Genomic DNA, 26,083 nt, shown 5'->3' on the forward strand with positions numbered 1-26,083 from the left:
CCTCTGCCTGCAGCACCAGCACCCCGGGTTCTAGTCCCGGTTGGGGCGCCGGATTCTGTCCCGGTTGCTCCTCTTCCAGTCCAGCTCTCTGCTGTGGCCTGAGAGTGCAGTGGAGAATGGCCCAAGTCCTTGGGCCCTGCACCCACATGGGAGACCAGGAGGAAGCACCTGGCTCCTGGCTTCGGATCGGCACAGTGCGCTGGCTGCAGCACACCAGCCGTAGTGGTCACTTGGGGGGTGAACCAATGGAAAAAGGAAGACCTTTCTCTCTGTCTCTGTCTCTGTCTCTCTCTCTCTCTCACTGTGTAACTCTGCCTGTCAAAAAAAATATAAAAATTAAAAAGTAGGATATGATTTTTATGTATTCATTGCCATGATCTTTTTTTATGGTTTTACCCTTTTATATTATGTTAAGGTGCCTTGTTTTTTTAAATTCTCCTCTCCTCTCACTTTCATAAACAAGAATTCTAATTTAAAAAGCATAACGTTTGAATATCAGCACCCACATCAGGGAAGGTATGAGTCAACTGTTTAGACAGCCTTGCTTCACTGGACTGATGTATATTATTATGTAACTAACATTTACTAAATGATATATGAAGCTATTTACTCCCAATGCAGACTAAGAGTGGTCTGAAGCCATGTGGCTATCTGTGGGGATGGGGATGGAACTATTTCATGTATGTAACTCAAACAAAATGGGAATAGGTCTGACCTTGTTAATATGTATTTGTTTAGATTCAAATCATAAAACCAAAGGAAAGATAATCCTTGTTTAAAGTCATGTCACTCATTGTGCCTGAACTGGAGACCTAACTTCAGCCAGGATGTCAAATGCTGCCTTGATCAAAGCCATGTCTCCATGTGTATAATAGCAGTAGATTTGTTGGGTAAACACAAATCTAGACTGGGTTACCAACTAAGCAGCCTCCATGCTTTCTTGAAAGCCCAACAAGAGAGGAACGTTGTTAACTGCTTCAAAGAACTTCAGAGTGGGAGGCTTAGAAGATACCCTTCATGAAATTTGGTTTGGAAGCTGCGAGGGTTCATTTTGTCAACTTACCTGAGCCATGGGATGTCCAGGTGTTTGGCCCTACATCATTCTGTTTATGGTTTTGAGGGTGTGGGTGGATGAGATTAACACTTAAATTGGTAGAAAGAGTAAATCAAATTGACCTTCCTAACATGAGTGGGCTTCATCCAATCAACAGAAGAGAAATAAAGGCTGACCGTCCCCCCAGTGAAAGAGAATTCCTTCTGCTTGACTGCCTTCACACTGGGGAATCAGTTTTCTCCTACCATTGGACTCAAAGTGTTATATCAGCTCTTCCAGGGTCTTGAGTTTGCTGTCCTTTGGAATGGAGCAACAAGATCAACTTTGCTGCAGCTTCAGCTTGCTGGCTCCTACTGCAGATCCTGGAACTTGTCAGCTTCTGTCATTGTGTGAGCCAATCCCTTATAATGAATCTCTTGCTCTCTGTCTTAACCTTTATCATCTCTTATCTCCATCTTTATCTCTGTCTCTATCTTCTTGAGCTCTATGTCCATTTGTCATCTCAATCTCTCTATCACCTGTCATCTGTCATTTCTCTCTGTCTGCTGTTGGTTCTGTTTCTTTGGAGAAATAGAAACCCTGGATGTGAACTTAGCCAAGAAAAAAAATAATTACCTCTGAAGAAATTTCAGCTACATCATGGTAAAGTTCAAGGCTTTGCCCAACCCCATGAATACAAATTGTGTCATGTGTCAAATGATGACATTAACGTCCATCCCACAAAGTTATTGGGGGCTCACATTGGATGAGATAGCATATAACATTTATCATTAATTATAATTTTTATTTGGAGTAATCCATGAATGGGGATAATCTTAGCAGAAAGATCCCACTTAAATAACTTTGTCAAGATTTAAAAGTGAGAGATCTTTACACTCCCCCTGCACACTATACACATGTACACACACAATATGCACATGCTCGCCACACACGAATACACAGACACAAACACTGACACGTAAATGCCCATGTAGGAGGAAATAATGGAAGTTGACAGTTTTAATTGTTTATTGTGCAGAATTTGTAACCTTTATAGGACATGCAGGATAAAAAAGTGTAAAATATATCATTAAGCATATAAAATCTCAGCAGTTTTTTGGACCAGCAATTGATTTGCATGGGGGACTGAGCATCTATGTAGAACAGACATGTCTTGGGATACACAGTTTACAGATTGAATCACAAAGCCATTTCCCAAGTGATGTTCATCATATAAAGATAAAAATATCTTTACACGTAAAAACTATAGTACATTTTCAGTTATGTACACAATTTAAAAGTAAAACTATGTCCATGCCAGTGTCTGTTTTAAATGCGAAATATCGGAGATAACAGGTTGGCAATTAAAGGTTCAGGAAGATTGGAAGAGGCAAAAAAAAAAAAAATCAAGCAAAGTTCTAATAAGTGTATGAAAATACAAGTGAAAGCATAACTGGAGGTTTAAAAAAGTCCCCAAGGGCAGAATAACAATATGAACAGGAGAAATAAAAAGCTTATGGATGTACCAGGCAGCTTTCTGCATGACTCAGGTTTACAGGTGAAATTCCTCAGCTTGAGTTCAGAAGAATTTGAACTGATTCCAGCAAATTAGCTCAATCTTTTGCTACTGCCTCCTCTCCTCATCTTCTTTCTGAGCAAAGTGGCGTTTGGATGAGGGCCAAAGCTCCTGGGAGAGGGAGGGACTAGTGTCCCAGCCTAACAGATGGCTGCAAGCGCTTTACTTAGAAGGGTCACATTTACAACACCGCTGACAGTCTTACACAATGGCCTCCATTTTGACATCCCATCCCTAGAGGCCCACTGATCAGCTGAAAAGGGAACACAATGTTGAGCCACTAAACCACCCCGGTGATGGATTAGTTTGGATTCAGGAAAGCGTCATTATTCTTGAAAATAAACGGAGCTGAATAGACATGCTGACCACATTCAGCTGATGAGAGGCAGGGAACGTTGGCTTCCACCCCTGCCAGCCCAGAGAGGACTCAGCCCCATTTGTCCACTGTAATTTGCTTTCTAGGGCTCCCATACTCAATATGGATAAAGATGCTGCATGATCAAGTGCAGATCTATGCTGTGCCACATCTGTATTTCAGTACAAACAGGCACAGAGAACTAGAGAATGGATTCTCTAATTCTGGTTTTCAGAGGCTGCAGAACTAATGAAAGTGAAGAATTAGGTTCTATTTGAAAAGGACAATTGGAAAAAAGAGGAAGGCACTTAGGTCTTGTTATATATTTAACAAATATTCAGGCACAGGAAGTATAATAGTTTAAAATTTCGAGAAGTGTAAGGCATTGGTCACATAGTGTGAATGCAGAGGATTATATTTTCTAACTCAGTAAGGATCACTAGACCCCAGTGGATCACTAAAGTGACCCACAGTAATTCACTAACTCCTCAGACAGTTGGGTTGCAGGATCTGCTTCAAAGCTGCCCACATACCTGTACACTCAATGGCCGTAGCCTGGAATTCTCCCCTTTCTATAAAATAATCAACATTTTGGAGTAGGCAGTAAAGTTGTGTGTTCTTTTTCTTTTCTTTCCTTAGTTCTTCATATCTCTCTCAAGTTAGCTGTCAATAATATGTTCATATCCCAGCCAACAAAACAGTGATCCTCATCCAAATCAAAATGTAAGGAAAAAACATTGGAATGGCTTTAAAACATTCAGCCTGCCAAAAATAGATGAAATAGCTCAGAAGAGAAAATAATAGTTATGAAAACTGAGAAAGTGATTTCTTTGTTCTGAACCAAGATACATCATTCATAAATTGTTGCTGTATTAGCAACTTGAGACTTGGAATTGGCACCAAGAAAATTAAAAAGAAAAACAAGAATCAGGACTTTCTACCCTTGAAATGTCATTTATATTTCTTTCTGCATACTGATGCGGACATTGCTGAATATTTTGCCAATAGCTTCAAAGAGTGGATCACAGAAGGTGTGGACGTAGATGGAATAGACTCGGCTGATGCACTGAATCTCAATCAGGAAACTCTTAATGCAAGGCACAACTGCCCAGATGTGCAGGAAAGAGAGAATGGCAAAGTAAATGCCCCAGATGAGTGCCATTGGGATGCCAAAGATGGTAGACAGTAGGCGGTAAAACCAGTATTTCGTCACAGTGAAGGTGGTGAAGCTGGCCTTCCAGATGCCGTCGAAACTGTGTGTCCCTTCTGGTTCTGCAATCACATCTTCAAAGTCGATCTAAAAAAAAAAAAAGTGACAGAATGTGAGCATGGGATGGAAGAAGAAGAGAAAGAACAAAGAGAGAGTGAGAGAGAAACACTCACTACCCAGTATCCAAAAATGAACAGTGGTATTCCCGTGCCATCCCTATGTGAGATGCTGCCATGATTTGGGTAAGTGTGAGTGTATCCCATAAAGGTCCATGTACTGGAAACTTGGTACCCACTGTGGTGATGTGGGGAGTCATGGGATCTTTAAAAGGCGGGCCCAGTGAGATAATTCTAGGCCATTGGAGCCTCTGCCCTGGGCAGAAATTAGTATAAGTACCATGGGAACCTTGTTTGTTATAAAGGAGCACGATCAGCCTCTCTCCACTCTGTCTTCCTGTCTCAAACCCACTATATTCACCATGCCATTTGCCATGATTGTGCCTCAGTGAGGGGAGACCCTCGCCAGAGCCAGCGTCATGCTCTCTGAACTTTCAGTCTCCAAAGCTACAAGCTGAATCAACCTCTTTCTTTATAAAGGACCTTGTTTCATTTATTTCATTATAGGAACAAAGAAGAACTAATATGGATGCTTAAATTGACCACAACATTAGTGCCACTTGGAACAAATTGGAAACACAGCTTATCTGGGCCTTACTCCCCCCTCATTACCCTTTCTGGGCTCGGAAGAGGCAAAGAATAGTTAGGAAAACTAAGAAGGTGATTTCTTTGTTCTGAACCAAGATGACAAATCTATGAATTGTTGCTGTACTAGCAGCTTGAACCTTGAAATTGACACCAAGAAAATTACAAGAAAAAAAAAATCAGATGTACTTCTGTCCTTGAAATGTCATTTATATTTCTTTCTGCCTGTTAATGTGGACATAGCTTTTAATGTGTTTTCCAGTTGTTTCTTTACCATGCAAAATTTGAAAACTACTGCTCTGGGAAAAATCAAATCATTATGGTTAGATTCCTTGCCTTAAAGTAAAATCCAGCAACATAGATGAGGATACGAGACATTCCATAAAACATAAAGAAGTTGCCATAACTGAATTCCCTTTGGAGACAACGACACATGCAATGTTAAAGAACAATTAGTTTAAAATTGATTAGTGATGTCCCAAACACAACTAGAATTAAATCAGGAAACTAGATCACTGTGAGCTGTGAGGCATCAAAAATACTTCATAGGGTGCTGGGATGTGGGCTCTGGAGAAGAAAGAAATGTGGGCCTTGGAAATACAGTCAGCAAAGTCCCAGGAGCCAGCAAGGGTGAGGACAGTGGGTGTCACAGGCAAAGCGGACCATAGTAGTCAAGGCTGCAAAGATAGGTTGGGGACAGATTAGATATTATTTTCCATGCAGTGGTGGTCTATTAAAGACTCTGGACCAGAGATGTGTAGCTAGTTAGTGTAGTAATTTATCAAGATGAATTTGACAATAGCACATAGGCTGGCAGTAAGGAGGCAGAGACTGAAGGCAGGGAAACTGCTGCTGTCATTCAAGTTTGACATGGCTGGGTCAAGACTGGAAAGTGGTCATGATAAAAGAAGATAAGGAACTCCAGGAAAAAATAAGGGAGGAATTCACAGGACATGGTTACTTGGAGAAGGGGGAGAGCTAAGCTTAATATGAACTTTGAGCTTGTCTTTTCTGCTAGGGAGAACAAAGATGACATTAAGAACAAGAAGAAAATTAGAAAGAGAAGACAGTTAAAAAATAAAAGATAATCAGAGACAGCATCACTTTTTTTAAAGATCTATTTTATTTGAAAGTCAGAGTTACACAGAGAGAGGAGAGGCAGAGAGAGAGAGACAGATAGAGAGAGACAGAGAGAGAGATGTCTTCCATCCAATGGTTCACTCCCCAATTGGCCACAAAGGCCTGAGCTGCGCTGATCTGAAGCCAGGAGCCAGGAGCTTCTTCCAGGTTTCCCACGGGGGTAAGGGTCCCAAGGACTTGGGCCATCTTCCACTGCTTTTCCAGGCCACAACAGAGAGCTGGATCAGAAGTGGAGCAGCCAGGATGTGAACCGGTGCCCATATGGGATGCCGGCGCTTCAGGCTGGGCGTTAACCCACTGCGCTACAGTGCCGGCCCCAGCATCACTTTTGAATTAAACAAATTGAAAATAAAGTTTTGAATGATGACAAATACAAATCTCAGTGGTCCATGTATGATGGATCCTATAGAAGTTCTTTTAGGTGGCCGCTAGGAAATACTGAAATGAGTTGGCAGTCACACAGAACTTAATAGTTAGCAAATGCTTCTGTATGCATTGTATCTGTGAACAGCATCTGAGGCTTCAAATCTATCTGGAAAGGAAGGTTACTGCCAGTTTACAAAAGAAGCATGAGGAAGGTGAGTTGCTAAAGATTCACCAAGCAACCATGGGGTCAGAATGTGAACTTGGTCTCTCTCCCAGTGGTATTCTCTTGCAGGTGTAGGATCACCTATACAATTATCAGGAGGTTTTATCCCTCTGCAAGGACTTCTGTAAACTAAACTGCAGCACAAAGTTAAAAACAAAATTACCAACATGAAGGCCAGACACAGCCAGCTCAACTGTCTGGTGGTGGAGCTATATGAAGAGATCTAATGTAATTTGAAATCCAAACAAGTTGATGATCGCCAGCAGTGTGCAGCCAAGCTCAGGATTAGGCAATGAGGACTTGGATGACTCTGTGGAGCTGCTCAGTGCCAAAAAGCCACCTTTGATTCAACACAATAAAATGTCTCTTGGAAAAAGTGCATGATGCTTACCAATTTTGAAAGTTTATTTTCTAGAACATTCTGTTTCTTGCTCCATTGCCCAGTGTCCTAATATTCATTGTATTATATGTAAAAGTGGTATGGTCACAATTCTGTAAATGAAGTTAAGTAGTTTTGCTGCCACTCCATTTTTCCTCCGTCCCTTTAGATTCCATGGCAAACATTTACTTGTATATTTAAAAAGTTGTAGGATGGCAAATCCGACCAACACTTTAATTCAGTTTTTGTGCAACTTATTCAGTTGTCTATTATGAGTGTGTGTTCTGTCACTACTTGTTTCCACAGCTATAAAAAATAAGGACCTGCAGTTTTCCTTCATTCAACTGCAATATAGCGAAAGATCTTGTTTTGTAAGAGGATTTGGTGAAGCCAAATGAGTTACTAGAGCAGGTTTCTTAATCTGAGGTCAGAGAGTGGGTGATGGTACTTTGAAACAAGTGCGTATGTCTTGTGTGTATGTTGGGAAAGGGACCATCATCTATATTAGAAAATAATGCCTATTATCAAGGAAGGCTAAGAAGTAGTTTACTGGGGGCATAGGAGCCCAATCTATAGAGCAGACTCTAAGCAGCTTTGCGTTGAGATCCTTTTCCAAGGGGAGGAATACATTCCCAAGATTTGTGGATTGGTGGTTATGATCAGATACCATTCTCATTTAGCTTCACCAACTGTGTAAGATAAAATCCCCATTTTATAGAAAAAATATGAGGCTTGGAAATGTTAATGAATTATCCAGGCAAACAAGAAGTGGATCTGAGTTTCCAATGGGGTTGCAAAGAGACTGATTTTCTTTAGCACTGCACCCCTTTACAAAAATATTTCTCAAATTTTCTTTAGGAGAGAGTAGAGTATTTCATAATCAAAAGGCACATTAATAAAGAGAGCTTACCAAATTTAACTCTTTTGGGAACTAATAATTGCCATAGCATGATCTCTGAGAGCAGTGTCTCACTATATGCACAATTGGTCCATGTTATAGAAATACCTTCAGTTAATGAAGATATTTCAGTTAGTAAGAGTGTGTGCAAGGTTTCTTGATGACTATTTTTCTAAGCACAGGTACTTTTATCAGTGAACATATTGGCAATTCATATACTTTATTTTATGTTGTTTTGTAAATTCTGGGTGGCTAAGTTCTCAGTGCTTTACAGAAACTGCTGCTGAGCATGATTTATTCCCAAATATCCCAGTGAATATGGAGCAGGTCTCCAGGGGTGAATAGACACAGGACCAAAATAACATGTTTTATAAATATACTCAAGTTGCTGCTTTAGTCTTGAAATTTTAAGGTGGCTTCAAAGAATATTAATAGTCAGGCAATGAGGCACAGCTGAGAAAAAGAACTCAAAGCAAATTAAAGAAATACAGTGATCCAAAAGTCAGGCTTTGTTTCTGTCTGCCTTCATTTCTATAGCTGTAAGTATATTAGGCTTTTGTGGGGAGTGCAGAAGACAATGTATGCGAAGTATTCAGCATAAGTACAGAGCACTGCAGTATAGTACATGCTCACCAAATAGCAGCACTAACAAATTCTTTGCTCTGGGTGACCAGGCTTCTTTATAGGCAATTATAAGAGAAACTCTAAGTTGCAAAGCACATGGTGCCTGTGAATTCAAACCCTCAAAACACCCAACTTGTAATCACTCCTACCCTCTGGGGAATTGTCATCATTCCCATTTGACCAGTGAGAAAACTGAAGATTGCACAGATGCTAAGTGGCAAAGCCGGAACTTGTATTTCACATCCGTACTCTTTTTGCTTATGCATTCCCTTCTGGTGGTCTTATTTGCTTAATTCCACCCCCTGCCTCAAGATATGCTTCCTAAAAATTCACATTTTGATTATGAAAGGAGTAACTCTTTTAACATTTCCACTTTAAGTTAAGATGTCTAGTAACTAGGATGTTTTGCATTTTAAACTCTGATTATATTTTTATGGCCCTGAACAGTATGTTCTCACAATTTTGGGCACCTAGCCAGAGACTTCTGGCAGATAAGGAAACTGAGGCATGGAATGATTAAAATGGGCCAGACATTCTCAAGGTCCCAAGTGAATCAGTGGAAAAACCAAAATTAGAACTCTAACTTCACAATTCCCAGGCTTTTATCCAGCCCTGAACTCCAAGCAATTTCCCTAGGAACTGACATCACTCTCCCCACACACCTTTTCCACCTCCCCATTTACATCTCTTGGTCTTTCCCTTTTGCCTTCTGAGGCATTGACTTGAAAGATATCTCTGCAGGAGTTTTGGAGAAATGTCATGTTTAAATGTGAACATAGACATTGTTTGTACATCATCTCTAGTAAAAAAAAAACTGGAAGGAATATTTACAAAAATATCCTCATTGTACATTTTGACTTCTACTCAAAATGCACCAAACCCAGCGAACTTCTGCTTAGTGAATGGTCATTCCATTGAAGGAAGTTCAAAATTCCACATCAATCAAAGCACAGTTTGCTCCAGCAGCTTTGTAGCTATTCAGAGCTAAAGGAACAATTGAAGAAATGGAATCTCATTTGAGATGGAACAACTGATGGCCAAAGTTGCCAGATGACTGCATCACGGATACCTTCTTAGTTAGTGGCAGACACGGGATTGGGACTCAGGCTTTGGAATGCTCTTGGGCTCTTCCATCACTGCCTGCTGTCACCATATACCTTCTCTGCAGCTGACTGCTATGTTCTGTGGCTAAGGCAAAGGGCAACAAGACTCGCTTCTAAACTTAAACATATAGCCCTCTCAGGAGTCTCAAGTCCATCTACTGATGACTGTTTCTGAATCAGTGTTCATATGCAACCTCAGTTTGCTTTATCACTCATCAAAACAATCACTCCTGATCCCTTTTTCCTAGGGGACTTACCGTGCTGGCAAGGCTGATCTTGCCAGGAGCAGCACTTTATCTGCTTTCTTAGATTTGGAGCAAAAAAGGAATTAGAAACTTGCTTACTAACAAAACAGAGCACCCAAGAGTTGTAGATGCCGTTTAGCTTCCTAGAATGGGATGCCTCTGATGAGGCTGAGCTACACTTAAAACTGATTTTCTGTTCTGTAATCTATGGAACAAGCTGCCTCTTTGGCAAGAATGATTCTGCACATCCACTGATCAAAGGCACAAACTGTGCTTTAGTGATATTTCTGTGTCACAAGAGATATTTTATAAGGAGTCAACAGTTTATATAACCAGATTTTTATAAATGATATTAAATACCTTTGTGCAGCGTTGGCTTACAATGCTACAACTTCAGAAACCCAAGTTGACAAAACTCTAGCTACAGACGTCAAGGAAAGTAATCTTGTCTTGTTGTGTTTTGATAATTCTTGGCTAATGTGGTAAATCTTAGATGATTTCTTCCTGTTAAATGTATCTGAAGGCAATATTTTAAAAGCAGTTTATATGTACACTAGATAAAAAGAATCATGAGGATTTTTTGTCTGAAAATCTAGATATTTTATTTCTGGATAGGGATTTTTAAGAAGGAAAATTGAAGTACATTAGGGGTTTTATACTCAACGATGCTTACACATAGGAACATATCTTTTTTTGTTTTTTTAAAGATTTTTATTTATTTATTTGACAGGCAGAGCTACAGACAGTGAGAGTGAGAGAGACAGAGAGAAAGGTCTTCCTTCCATTGGTTCAATCCCCAAGTGGTCGCTACGGCCGGAGCTGCGCCGATCTGAAGCCAGGATCCAGGTGTTTCCTCCAGGTCTCCCATGTGGGTACAGGGGCCCAAGCACTCAGGCCATCCTCCACTGCCTTCTCAGGCCACAGCAGAGAACTGGACTGGAAAAAGAGCAACTGGGACTAGAACTGGTGCCCATATGGGATGCTGGCGCCGCAGGCAGAGGATTAACATAATGTGCCACAGCGCTGACCCCAGAACATATCTTTTTAGGTATGAAAACTGATATTGTATTGGATATATACAGCATATGAAACACAACGAGAGGTTTACAGAAAATTTGTCAGTTGCCTGTCCAGCTTTCACTATTCTACTTCTCTGCCAACAAATCCTAACTGATTCAGATAATGGCACAAATTCTTTGTTTTCAAAGATAAATCATGATTGGTTTAGACTTGTTTCAGCAATCTTAGCCTTTTTGGCCAGTGATTGGGTTACAGGAACCACACTCAGTTCTGGTCAATGAGTTCCAAATGGAAGTCTGTTGGGTAGGACTTCCAGTAAAGCTTTGGATTTAAATTTTTTTTATTTGAGAGGTCAGCGTTGTGACATAGCAGGTAAAGCTGCTTCCGGTGACACCAGCATCCCATATGGATGCCAGTTTGTGCCCTTGTTGCCCCCTGTGAATGCACCTGGGAAAGCAGCAGAAGATAGCCCTAGTATGTGGGTCTCTGACACCCTTGTGGAAAACTCAGATGAAGCTCCTGAGTCTTGGCTTTGGCCTGCTCCAGCACTGACCATTGCAGCCATTTAGGAAGTGAACCAGCAGATGGAAGATCTGTCTCCCTCACTTTGTAACTTGATAAATATATCTTTAAAAAAATTATTTGAAAGAGAATGATACAGGGGCTGGTGTTGTGGCACACTGGGTTAATGCCCTGGCCTGAAGCGCTGGCATCCCATATGGGCACTGGTTTGAGTCCCAGCTGCTCCTCTTCCAATCCAGCTCTCTGCTGTGGCCTGGGAAAACAGTAGAAGATGGCCCAAGTCCTTGGGCCCCTGCACCTGTGTGGGAGACCTGGAAGAAGATCCTGGCTCCTGGCTTTGGATCGGCGCAGCTCCAGCCGTTGCAGCCATCTGGGGAGTGAACCAGAGGATGGAAGACCTCTCTCTCTCTGCCTCTCCTCTTTCTCTGTACCTCTGACTTTCAAATAAATAAATAAATATTTTAAAAAAGAGAATGCTACAGACAGAGATCTTTCATCTGCTGGTCCATTCCCCAAATGCTCACAACAGCTGGGGCTGGGTTAGGCTAAAGTCAGGAGCCCAGAACTCAATCTGGGTCTCCCATATGGATGGCAGGGACCCAAGTACTTAAGTCATCACCTGCTGCCTTTACATTAACAATAAGAATCAGAAGCATGGCAAGGACTTGAACTCAGGCACCCCAACATAGGATGTAAGCATCCCAAAAAGTGTTTTTTACCACTGTGTCCAATGTGTGCCCAAGCTCTGTCTTCCCTATGAAAAGAGAAAGAAGGAAATGGCATGGCCTTTGCCTCTTTCATTCTATTTACAATATAATATATTGCCTGGATGTAGAGAAGCCATCCTGTGACCATGAGGTGACATGCATGATTAAGAGCACATGACTACCAAAAAGATGCTGCTTTTGCATTTATCAAACTACAAAACAATTGCAGCAGTCACCACCCCTTGATTTTCCCTTGTGTCGCACATGTGTACCCTTACTTTAAGCCCCAGGTGTTTCTCTTTTCAGTTACCTGTATAGAAAGCATTCCTGAAAGACTTTGTCCTGATGCTTGGCACAATAGATGTACAGCTCCTCATTTAAAAATATGAGCACTGTTTCTGATCTCAACATTTCACTCCAGTACTACTAGATTCTGTTCCCAGGACACACTGCCTCACCTGTATCAGAGGATATTACCTTTACATTAATGATAGTTTTGACAAAGCATAAATAGGATGATAAATTGTTAGGAATTAGATAAATTTATATATTTTTTAATCTAGAAAAATCACATGTAGATGTGATAGGCAGTATCTGGGATGGTCTTCAGTGGTCTGCTCTCTGGGCATTCATACCTTTTTGTACCCATCCCCTGGAGTGTGGGTTAGGATGAGCAGTTTGCTTCAAACTAGCAATACATGGCAAAGGTGATCATGGGAAGTCACTTCTGAAGTGACCAAAGACTGTGACAACAGCCTTGCTTGCATTTCTTGCACTCTGGCTTACACTGCTGGAAACCAACTGCTATGTTGTGAGTTACCCTATGGAGAGATGCCTGTGTAAAGAAAACAAGGCAGGCCTCTAGCCAACAGCGGTGCAGACACTGAGGCCCACAGTCCAGCAGCCAGGGAGGAACTGAGTCCTGCCATCCCCCATGAATGAACTTAGATCCTGCCCCAGTTCAGCTTTGAGAGGACTATAGTCCTGATACCAGACTACAGCCTGTGAGAGCAGAACCACCCAGCTAAGCTACACTTGGATCTAGACACACAGAAATTGTAAATGTTTGTTGTTTTAAGCAACTAAATTTTAGGGGCAATTGGTTATGCAGCTATCAACAACTAGTACAACTCCAAACCAAACCACTTTTATTTTGATGATTTCTTATTTTCTAGTTTAGGGGCTCTTTTCTATTAGACAATTCAATTTTCACATTTCTAGAAAAATATATACAACGAATAACTATCCATACCTTGGAATTTGGTCTTGGGACAAAGTTCAGAAATACATAAGGTTTTCCAAGATGGCAGAATAGCAACAGGACAGTCTGAATCATATGGGGCAAAATTAATATTTAAAAAGGATTGAAACTACATGCTTGAGATAAAGCTGTGGGGAATTCGCAGTGGAAAACCCAGTGAGAGTGGCAGACATTCCAGTTCTGTGCCAAAAGAGCAAATAAGAAAAAAAAAGGGGGGGGGGGACCTACAATGGGCAGAGGCGTGTACAATGGGCAGAGGCATTTAACTTCAGAAGCAGTTCGCCAAGCACTCCCTCTTGCTGCTATCTGCAGCTCCACGAATCCGCAAATTCCTCTCCTCCTCTCACCTGGTCTACTGGGGCCAGCGTTCTCTCTGCGTCAGAGCCTCTGCCAGTTGTGGTCCTCCCCCCCCCCCCCCCTTTTTTAAATGAATGAACAATGCATCATTGAAGAAATCAAAAGAGAAATCAAAAAAGTTCAGATAAATGAGCTATCAATGCTTCTCAAAGACCTAGAAAAACAGCAGCAAACAAAACCCAAACTAATAGAACAAAATAATTAAAATTAGAGAAGAAATCAACAAAATCAAAACAAATAAAACAATACAAAAGACCAGCAAAATGAAAAGCTAGTTGTTCAAAAAAATAAAATTGACACACCATTGGCCCAACTAACAAAAAAAGGAGAGAGAAGACCCAAATTAATAAAATCAGAGATGAAAAAGAAAATGTAAGAACAGACACCACAGAAATAAAAAGAATCATCAGAAATTACTACAAAGAGCTGTACGCCTACAAAACGGGAAACCTAGAAGAAATGGATAGATTCCTGGGCCATATGACCTACCTTAATTGAACTATGAAGACATAGAAAACCCAAACAGACACATAACCAACACAGAACTTGAATCAGTAATAAAGACCCTCCCAACAAAGAAAAGCCCAGGACCAGATGGCTTCACCACTGAATTCTACCAAACATTTAAAGAACTAACTCCAATTCTTCTCATGCTATTCAAAACAATTGAAAGGGAGAGAATCACTCCAAATTCTTTTTATAAAGCCAGAATCACCTTAATTCCTAAACCTGAAAAAGATACAACAAAGAGAACTACAGACCAATCTCTCTGATGAACACAGATGCAAAAATCCTCAACAGAATACTAGCCAATCAAATCCAACAACACATCAGAAAGATCATCTACCCAGACCAAGTGGGATTTATCCTTGGTATGCAGGGATGGTTCAACATTCATAAATCAATTAATAAATTGAAGAAAAAATCATATATTATTGATTGTATCAATAGATGCAGAGAAAGCATTTGACAAAATATAACACCCTTTCTTGAAGAAAACTTTAAGCAAATTGGAATAGAAAGAACATTTCTAAACACAATCAAGGCAATTTATGACAAACTCAAGGCCAGTGTCCTGTTGAACAGAGAAAATTTGTAAGCATCCCCATCAAGATCCAGAACCAGACAAGGATGCCCACTCTTAGCACTGCTTTTCAGTATAGTCCTGGAAGTTCTATCCAGAGTCATTAGACAAGAAAAAGGAATCAAAGGAGTACAAATTGGGAGGAGGAAGTCAAGCTATACCTGTTTGCAGATGACATGATTCTATATACAGGGCATCCAAAAGACTCCACTAAGAGACTATTAAAACTCGTAGAAGAGTGTGGAAATGTAGTAGGATACAAAATCAACACACAAAAATCAATAGCCTTTGTATATGCAGACAATGCCACAGCTGAGAAGGAGCTTCTAAGATCAATCCCACTCACAATAGCTACCAAAACAATCAAATACCTTGGAATAAATTTAACCATGAATGTCAAAGATCTCTACTATGAGAATTATAAAACATTAAAAAAGAAATAGAAGAAGATACAAAAAAAGGGAAAATCTTCCATGTTCATGAATTTGAAGAATCAGTATCATCAAAATATCCATACTACCAAAAGCAATTTACAGATTCAATGCAATAACAATCAAAATACCAAAGACATCCTTCTCAGATATAGAAAAAATCATGTTGAAATTCATATGGAAACATAAGAGACCCCAAATAGCTAAAGCAATCTTACACAACAAAAACGAAGCTGGAGGCATCACATACCAGATTTCAAGGCATACTATGGAGCAGTTACAATCAAAACAGCCTGGTACTGATACAAAAACAGGTGGATAGTCCAATCGAACAGAATATAAATGCCAGAAATCAATCCAAGCATCTACAACCAACTTTTCTTTGCTAAAATCAACCTCTGGATCAAGCACAGCCTTTTCAACAAATGGTGCTGGGAAAACTGGATTATCACATGCAGAAGCATGCAGCAAAACCTTTACCTGACACCTCTCACCAAAATCCCCTCAAAATGGACTAAAGACCTAAATCTACTACCCAACATCATCAAATTACTAGAGAACATTAGGGAAATCCTACAAGACATTGGCATAGATAACGAGTTCTTGGAAAAGACTCCAAAAGCACAGGCAATCAAACCCAAAATCAACAAATGAGATTGCATCAAATAAAAAGTTTTGCACTGCAAAAGAAATAATCAGCAAAGTGAAGAGACAACTGACAGGATGGGAGAAAATATTTGCAAACTATATAACTCATAAAGATTTAATAACCAGAATATGCAAAGAAATCAAGAAATTCAACAAGAACAAAACAAACAACCAGGTTAAGAAATGGGCAAAGGACTTAAACAGACATTTTTCATAAGAGGAAATCCAAATGGCCAACAGACACATGCAAAAGTGCTCAGAATCATTAGCTGCAGAGAAATGCATATCAAAACCACAATGAGGTTTCACCTCTCCTTGGTTAGAATGGCTTTCATAGAGAAATCAACAAACAACAAATGCTGGTGAGGATGTGGGGATAAAGGTACCCTATTCCACTGTTGGTGGGAATGTAAGCTGGTAAAGCCATTATGGAAAACAGTGTGGCTATACCTCGGAGGTCTGAATATAGAGCTTCCACATGACCCAGCCATCCCACTCCTGGGAGTCTACCCAAGGAAAATGAAATCAGCACATGAAAGAGCTATCTGTACTCCATGTTTATCGCAGCTCACAATAGCTATGACATGGAATCAACCCAGCCTGTCAACTGAAAACTGGATAAAGAAATATAGGATACATGGGGCCAGTGCTGTGGCTCATTTGGTTAATCCTCCTCCTGAGGCGCCAGCATCCCATATGGGTGCCGGTTCTGGTTTTGGTTGCTCCTCTTTCAGTCCAGCTCTCTGCTGTGGCCCAGGAGTGCAGTGGAAGATGGCCCAGGTGCTTGGGCTCCTTCACCCACATGGGAGACCGGGAGGAAGCACCTGGCTCCTGGCTTTGGATCAGTGTAGCTCTGGCCATAGCGGCCATTTGGGGGGTGAACCAATGGAAGCAAGACCTTTCTTTGTCTCTCTCTCACTGTCTAACTCTGTCAAATAAAAAAAAAAAGAAATATGGGGTATGTATGCCATGGAATACTACACAGCAACAAAATGGATGAAACTGGAAAACATCATACTTAGAGAAATAAATCAGTCCTAAAGGGACAATTCTATATGTTCTCCCTGACATGTAATAACTAATCGATCACCTAAAAGACAACATGTAGAAATGAAATTGACACTTTGAGAAGCAATGATTATAAAAAGCCCTTCTCTTGGAGATTGAGAAACAGCTTCCTATTGTATATCCTTGTTTGTCTTTTCCTTTATAATATTTTCCTTATCTTTTTCTCTTTCATACAATTCATTGAATACTATACTTAACATAGAGTTAATCATATATGTATAAAGTTAATTGAAAATAGATCTTAGTAAAGAATAAGAGTGAGAATAAGAAAGGGAAGAGGAAGGGGGTTGTGAATTGAGGGTGGGAGGGCAAGCTTAGTGGGAAGAATCACCAAAATCATAAAGTTGTAATTGTGATGTATGAAGTACACAACCGCAAAGCAGTATAGTCCTACATACATTCATACAGACATACCTCTAACGGTACAACCTAACAGCCAACCATAAGACCTCCAAATCCCTTAACCTGGCTGATAAAAATAGCAGCTTAAGTGTTACAAAGATCAAATGGATAGGAACAAACGGCAAAGTGACCATATAGATACAATCAAGAGTTAAAGTGATCAAATTAATAGGACTAAGTGTTTGGAGACAAGAATAGACAGAATTAAAAAGGAGTGAATGTTCCAACATGGGAAGCAGTCCATACAGCAGACTTGCAGAATGACAATTGCTTTAAGTAGTCCTCCGACCTCAGAATCAGCCCTTAAGGCATTCCAGTCTGGCTGGAAAGCCCACGGGGAGCATTTCAGGCATGGAAAGTCCAGACACTCTGGGAAAAACATGTCCTACATAAAGGAACTGTGTGGGTGAGACCCCAGTGGAAAGAAGTGGCCACCAAAGAAGGAGGTACTGTTCTCTGAAAGGAGGAGAGAACTTCTACTTTGCTATGGCCTTGTCAAGCTACTGGGTCCAAAAGGCTTCCATAGCAGATGTTATATATGAGTGTTATTTGTTAAATAAACAAGAGTCACAGTGCACTAACTTCCCATGCAGGACCTCGGTCCACAAAGATTTGTATCATGGCTAGTGCCGCAGCTCACTAGGCTAATCCTCCGCCTGCGGTGCCGGCACCCCAGGTTCTAGTCCCGGTTGGGGAACTGGTTCTGTGCCAGTTGCTCCTCTTCCAGTCCAGCTCTATGCTGTGGCCCGGGAGGGCAGTGGAGGATGGGCCAAGTGCTTGGGCCCTGCACCCACATGGGAGATCAGGAGGAAGCACCTGGCTCCTGGCTTCAGATCAGCACAGTGAGCCAGCTGCAATGCGCCGGCTGTAGTGGCCACTTAGGGGGTGAACCAATGGAAAAAGGAAGACCTTTCTCTCTGTCTCTCTCTCTCTCTCACTGTCTAACTCTGTCAAAAAAAAAAAAAGATTTGTATCATGAGACTTAATAGTCAAAATTGCCTCAAGAATCACTTCCTTTTAGTGTATTAAAATAAGGATATTACTATGTCTCGTAAATTATAGTCATGTCTAAGAGCTAACAAAAGATGTATCATCTTTGGGTTCTTTAAAGACAAGTTTCTAAAAGGAAAGAAGGGGGAGGAAGGAAGGGAAAAGAGGAGAGAAAATTGAAAATCCTCCCCTCCCTCCCTCCCTCCCTCCCTCTCTCCCTCACTTTCTTCTTCCTTCCTTCCTTTCTGTTTCCTTTTCTTTCTAGGACCAAACAGGAGAAGGAGGAGGAAGGGGGAGGGGATGGGTGGGAGGACGGGGCCGTGGGAAGAATTACTATGTTCCTAATGTTGTATTTATTAGATACATGCAAATAAATTTAAAAAAAGAAATACATAAGAAAAAAATAGAATATTTTAAACCTTCTACAATTTGTACCAAACAGAAGATTAGAATTTTTAAAACTTAAAATATTTGTTAATGGGAGTTATTATGTGTTGGACCAAAAATAGATACAATTGGACAGTGTTGAGGGAAATACTTCACTATAGAATCCAAGGGGGAAAGGCTCCAGCTGTCTGTGATGGTATCTTCTATATGCAAGAACTGGGTTCATTTCAGAGGGAAACCCTTTACAAAGATATGAGAAAAGGGAGCATTTGCACAATAGAACAATACTATTGGATTACTGGGTATGGTTTCAATGATGATGGTTTGAAGAGTAAACTAGATATCTAATAGGTCCAAACATAGCAAGAATCCTTCAGTCTATGAGCTAGCTCATTTCTCAGCTTTCCTTGAGTGTAGCACAGCAGAGAGAACTGAAGCCCACAAAAGGAGCTCCGTTTCAGCCAGCACACGCCATAGTCCTGGATCTTAGAGGAAATCAGTCATTCAGACTTCCCTCAGAAAACAAACTTTCACTGAGGCACAGCCCTAATTGCTAGATATGTTAGTTTTAGGTCTTTAATGTTTTAGTTTGCAAAGTAATATCATTGGGATGTTAGAAAAAAAATGTACATTATTGATGTGTTTGGGTAGTATTATCCACCATATATGTCAAGTGGCTTGGATTTATAACCACATATAATACCAAGAATTAAGAGCCAGCTCCAGGGCCAGCATTGTGGGACAGAGGATTAAGCCACTGCTGTGACACCCTGTCTCATATCAGAATACCAGTTTGAGTCCTGGTTGCTCCTCTTCTGATCCAGCTTCCTGATAATGGGCCTGGGAAGCCAGGGAATGATGGTTCAAGCACTTGGGTCTTTGCTACCCGTGTGGGAGACCCAGATGGAGTTCTTGGCTCCAGACTTCAGCATGGCCCAGCCCTGGCTGTTGTGAATATTTGGGGAGTGAATGAGCACATGGGAATTCTTTCGCTTTCTCTCTCTCTCTCTCTCTCTCACCTGTTCTGTGATTTAAAAAAAGAAAGATTTATCAGGCTGAAGTCAGGAACCCAGAACAGCATCTGGGCCTCCCATATGAGTGCAAGGGCCCAAACACTTGGACCATTCTCTGCTGCTTTTCCAAGCACATTAGCCGGGAGCTGGATTGGAAGTGGAGCAGCCAGGACTCCAACCACCACCCCTGTGCGACATCAGCATTGCAGGCAGTGCCTTCACCTGATATGCCAGGTACTGGCCCCAAGAAAGAGATCTTTAAAAACAAAAACAAAGCTGGTGCTGCGGCTCAACAGGCTGATCCTCCACCTGCGGCACCGGCACCCCAGGTTCTAGTCCCAGTCGGGGTGCTGGATTCTGTCCCGGTTGCTCCTCTTCCAGTCCAGTTCTCTGCTGTGGCCCGGGAAGGTAGTGGAGGATGGCCCAAATCCTTGGGTCCCTGCACCCACATGGGAGACCAGGAGGAAGCACCTGGCTCCTGGCTTTGGATCAGTACAGCATGCTGGCTGTAGTGACTATTTGGGGAGTGAACCAATGGAAGGAAGATCTTTCTCTCTGTCTCTCTCTCTCTCTCACTGTCTAACTCTGCCTGTCAAAAAAAAAAAAAAAAAAGAAAAAAAGAAAAAAAGAAAGAAAGAAAGAAAGAAAAAAAAACTAGCTCTATCTAGAAAACCCATCATTCAACACATCTTGAATATAATGCTCTTGAATGCTCTTGTGCAGGATTCTTCGTTTCTCAGGCATTCTTGGCAGGAGTGATGCAGGGGAAGACCAGGGAAGGTCCTGCTCAAAATGCAGAGTCTCCATCCCCATTTCATACTCAGACCAGAGTCCCTGGGTTGGGGCCTGGGCATATGTATTTCTAACAAGGTTTCTCCCCTTTCTTTGTGCAATAGACTGAACTAGAGTGTGCCATGCCCCTTCAGATTCAATGAAGGCTCCTTTCCATTCCATGCCACCCTTTCCACTCCATGTCTCACAGCCCTAGTTTGCTTTCTGCTCCTTCCTGGGGTACCTGGCTAGTGGCATCTGAACATTGGTGGAAAAAATGAACGGAAATATTCTTGGAAAGGCTTTTCCCAATTTAGACCTATACATATGTGTTATTGGACTGGGATAAATGGCCAATTTCTATTATGAAAAAAACACAAACAGACAATAGAAATCCAGATTTACTTTCATTATTCTAAACCCAGTATAAACAAATAGATGTTTAAAACAATCAAGTACACATTTCTAAAATCCTAGCATATGTACCAAGCACAGTCATGCAAAGAGAGGGTTTAGATCAATTTCAAACTCCCAGCTTTGTTCCCACACATATTTCCAACATGCTGAGTTGCCTTTGAAGTCAGTGGAGTAAACGTAGTGCTTGAGCATGTGGGTGCAGAGGGGATTGAGAAAGAACACAATTAAATGTTACCAGAACATGGAAACTTTGCCCTAATGCCCATGTGTTTTCTCAAGGGCAAGCTTTACTGGGCCAAACTGGTCTGTCTGGCCAAAAGGTTGCTGTGCTCTTGTGTCCCCAACTAAGAATAGGAGGCCTGGACTGTACTGGGAATGCCTGCAATGATGTGGATTCCAGGGGAGTCCGCCTACCACCCTTGGAGAAATGTCAGCCTGGGGTAGGCTCATTGACATGGGTTCATGGGTGTGAACGTTGGCCCCCTTGGGTTGGGGATTCTAGTCAACTTTCTCTCCCAGAAGCTTACAGTGTTGCCTCTTGGGGAGAAAGGGAATGGCTGCATTGCTAACCCTGGCTTCAAGATGCAAGAGAGCAGAAAGGGGGATATTATTCCCATGAATGAGTGATGAGGATGGGGAGTGGGTGGGGCATGTGGAGGGGAACTTCAATCACTGGCCTGAACCTCTCTCCCTTTCAAATGACCTCCCTCCTGTTACTTCTCAGTCATTCCAGGGGCCTTGGAATGTTTCTTCATTTATTCCACTATTACAGTGCACTAATCCACTCATCTGCTTCTAATCATAAGCTTAGGAAGTTGTAGCCTATGTTCACAATAAGAATGGCAAATAGTATTTTATTTTCCCACAAAGGAAAAGTCATTTAAGTAGTAAGTGACTGGCCCAATGCCAGGAATTAGGGAAGGGTCTGTGTTTGTGACAACCATCTCAGTGTCCCTCACAATACCCAGTAATACAACACTTAGGTCAGTGCACACTAGTGCATATGGTGGTTTTCAAATAAGTATTTCTTCAGTAGGTATAATATTTAAGGTACCTATGAATGTTTATTGAATGAATGTAGGCATATGAGGGTACTTCAAAAGATTTGTAGAAAATGGGGATTAAGAGCTGGTGTTATGGTGCAGTGAGATAAACAGCTGCCTACAACACCAGCATCTCATATGGATACCAGTTCGAGTCCTGGCTGCTCCACTTTTGATCCAACTCCCTGCAAATGCCCCTGGGACTGCAGCAGAAGATGGTCCAAATATTTAGGCCCCCGCCACCCACATGGGAGACCTGGATAGAGAAAATGGGATTAAAAGATTAATTTTGTAACAAAAAATACCCTAAAATCCATACATAGTATTTTCTTTTCTTTTTTAATTTATTATTATTTTTTATTTTTTGCCAGCAGAGTTAGACAGTGAGAGAGACAGATAGACAGAGCTATAGACAGTGAGAGAGAGACAGAGAGAAAGGTCTTCCTTCCATTGGTTCACTCCCCTAATGGCCACTATGGCCGGCGCTGTGTTGATCCAAAGCCAGGAGCCAGGTACTTCCTCCCAGTCTCCCATGTGGGTGCAGGCGCCCAAGCACTTGGGCCATCCTCCACTGCCCTCCCAGGCCACAGCAGGGAGCTGGACTGGAAGAGGAGCAACCGGGACAGAATATGGCACCTCAACTGGGACTAGAACCCGGGGTGCCAACGCCGCAGATGGAGGATTAGCCAAATGAGCCACGGCGCCGGCCTAATACATAGTATTTTCATAATATGAATTTTCATAAACTTTGAGGAGTCCTCATATAATGGTTTTCGGTGTTTTTGCACCAAAATAAACTTATTTTTAGTTCGAGTTTCTGAAAACCATTTGAAGAACTCTTGTATATTTTACTAACCATAATATTATCTCTTATAAATTCTTTACATAGTATCTCAAATATATTTTACTTATTTTGATATCCCCTTTTATTCCAAGGGTCTTTCTTATTTCTCATAGCTCTGCAGTACCACTGCCCCTCCCACAATGAAATGGAGGCTGATTGTCATTGAGGGGACTTGGGCAACAGGGAAAGCCCAGAGCTGGGCAGACAGTTCAAGCCCAAGGATCTTTGCTTTTGAAGAAAAGTGATTTAGAAAAATGTAGATTAATGAAGAGTTTTTGCTTGGTTGTGCTTTGCCACCATGATGTGAATAACTATCGCTGTGTAGGCCTGGCTTGAAAGCAGGGGGCACATGCTGGATCAGGAGGAGGAGGGGACAAGCAGAAGAAGTCCCCTGGGCCCCTCCTACTGGGGCAGGAAGAAGGGTTACAGTGAGTCTGCGCTTTGGTGCCTCTAGCCTCAACTTTCCTCCTGTTCTCCTGTGTACATGTGCATTGTGTATGGTGTCTGTATGCACCTGCACAGATACCTGCATGTGTGTCCTCCATGCAGGGAAGGAGGCACATGAGTAATATGTGCATTAGAATGAATTTAATGAATTTATAAGTGACTGTTTCCTTTCTTGGTGGGTGTGGGAGGGAGGCACAGAGCAAGGGGCATGCCCTCTCTAGCCGTCCTTCCTGCCTGGGTGTCAGGCCTCAGTGTATCAGATACATTGAAGGCAGGAGACTTTGACAGCAGTCTTGGAAGAGCAGTAACTTACATCCTGGAATGTACTATGTCTCAGTTTACGCAAACCCCATCCTGTATGGGAGCACCTGCAAGAAGGGCATTATTTTCCCCATGTTACAGATTAGTAAACTGAGCCTCAGGGAGATTATGATCCTTAACTGGACTGAATCCAGAACTTTAGATTGTTGGTTCCTTGTTCAGTCCTCCCACCACACCTTCTCTTGGACCCCACACCATGCTCCTTGACCTGCCTGTGCAACCCTGTACCATGAAACTGCCGGAATTTGAGAGTGCACAGGCTCTGTTTGTCCTCTGTTGCCCACACCCATACTCCCATCCAAACTGATAGAAAATGCCTCCTCAGTCCAGCAAATGACCACTTCCACAAGGAAGAGGTGTGTGCTACGAGCAAGACAATGTGGCTGGCTTCCTTGGCTCTCAAACTTTATTTCTGCCTTCCCTCACTCTCCTCAACCTCACTCTTCTCTGGGCGGGAACCTGGGTCACTGGACTATTGGCAACCAGGGTCCCTTCAGCCTTGTGATCTCTTTCTGGCATTTCCTGGTTTGCCATGTGATATCACACTTTCCCCTTATTCCAGTCCATTTGAGTCAGCGGTTCTCGAACAGTATATTTGAGAATTTTCTGGCGATGCTTTTTAAGATGAAGATTCCTGGGCCTTGAGACTCTGAATCATTGTCCAGAGGGTGAGGGCACAAAACAGTCTTCAATAAGAGGACTTCTGGGTACTCACATTTCTTTCTGTGTGGGCTGCCCACCCTTTATTATGGGGATTGCAGGTCAGAACCTGAACCCACACTTGGTGCACTGCAGACAAACTGCCTGGGAGCTTCATCAAGAACCTGGTCTCTCCTGTCCACAGGGACACATTTCATTATCACAAAAACTACGTAGGTGCAGATGGCTCAATACAAAGTAGGAGGCAACATCTTCTGACACTTTTTTCCTCGCTAGGTTTCTGGTGTTGATTTAGTGGCACTAGTTGATGCTGAGTGTCACTGAACAAATGACATAAAACAGGGAACAGGGTAAAAGCAGGCCAAACAAGGGCCAAGAAAAGGAGCATGGGAGACTGGGTGATTAGCTAGTGAACTTGACAAAGGCGGGGCAATATCTTAGGGCCATCCTTGGGCAGAAATAGCAACAGCCCTTCAACATGTCATAAGTTCTGTTCCAGACACAAAAGTCTTGCCTCATTTAATGCATGGAAATCTCATTTTATCCAAACATGCAATTATAAGGATTCATCTGGAGTCTGGTTTGCTGGTGAAATTCTGTGTTAACACGTGAGTGTTCGTTATTCTTTAACTTTCTGGGTGTGTCCTCAGACAGATATGAATGATCACCACACTTAGGAAAATAGAAGCTCTTTCTATTCTATTAAAGACAGAAGATACAGAAATGTCTACACCGTTCTTGGGCTATCCACTGATCTGCAACACGTTTGTTTGACCCAGAGCTTTTTAAATACTTAGCTTCTTTTTAGTTTCTACAGTACACTTCCTGATGACAGAGGGTGCTTCCTACTATTCAGTGAAGTCAAACTAGGTTACTAATAGCCTTTGTCTTCCATCACTGCTGGGAGAGTTTTCCCGCCAGTGCTTTGAGTCTGTTTACTAAACACACAGAAAATGAAAGGAATTAACCTCTGCAGCTTTGATCACTGCTTGGCAAGTGGGGAAAAGGGTGTATGCTGGGGTTCTTGCAAGGTTTGAGCCCATTATGCAGAACTGTCTAACACTCCATGCCTAATGTGGTTTTTTCATGACACAGTCCCAGGTCTGTAACACGGGGCTCCTCCATGTGGGCACTACTGGCACTTTGGGCAGTTGTTGGTGCGGGATGTGGGGAACTGTGCTGTGCACTGTAGGATGATTACCAGCATGCCTGGCCCGCCACCCATGAGATGCCAGTGGTGTTCCCCAAATTGTGACAATTAAAAACATCTTCAACATTGCGAAATGTGTCCTGGGAGCAGGAGGCAAAACTGCAGCTGGTTGAGCACCATTGCTCTAGAAATTCAGAGCATGAAGTGATGAGACACAGCCTGCAGTTCACAAATACCTAGAGCCTCGAGTGCTTGCTTGTTGACTGCAGGTACTTTTGGTTTGCAAGTACTGTGGCCTTGTGGGTTCATTCATTCAATCATCCATCATTTATGAGCAACTATTGTTTGGGAATGGAATTGAAATGAGGAATCAGAAAAGTCAATGTCAGTGAGCCAGCTATGGGTCACTGAAGAAGGGACGATTGCTTTTTAATAATTTCTTCCTGGGCAAAGTCCCAAGCCCTTACCTGCCTCAGAGTTAGCCTGCTTACTGCTGGTTTTGTTTGGAACACTCTATCATGTGTTAATTATGAGTTATTCATAATATCTTAAACTAAATGTCTTTTCTTTAAAGATTTCTTTTTCAACTCAACTCTGTTTTCACATCTTGACCTTTCGGGGTCAGCCTGCCACACACGTATTTGTGTATATGTGTGGGTGGGTGGAGGGGTATCATTTCTACAACTA

At 41.9% G+C, this 26,083-nt stretch overlaps 1 protein-coding gene across 2 annotated transcripts in view; it reads right to left on the reverse strand.

The window, feature by feature from the left end:
* Nucleotides 1–2,025: 2,025 nt before the first annotated feature.
* Nucleotides 2,026–26,083, reverse strand: part of CAV1 (caveolin 1) — a 43,613-nt gene continuing 19,555 nt past the window's right edge. For both annotated transcript variants that reach the window (XM_062208421.1, XM_062208510.1), the window contains exon 3: nt 2,026–4,261. In XM_062208421.1, coding sequence (XP_062064405.1) covers nt 3,920–4,261 — 342 coding nt within the window. In that variant the 3' untranslated portion in view covers nt 2,026–3,919. The remainder of the gene's footprint in view (nt 4,262–26,083) is intronic.

This window comes from Lepus europaeus, chromosome 1, assembly GCF_033115175.1.
Source record: "Lepus europaeus isolate LE1 chromosome 1, mLepTim1.pri, whole genome shotgun sequence".
NCBI lineage: Eukaryota > Metazoa > Chordata > Mammalia > Lagomorpha > Leporidae > Lepus > Lepus europaeus.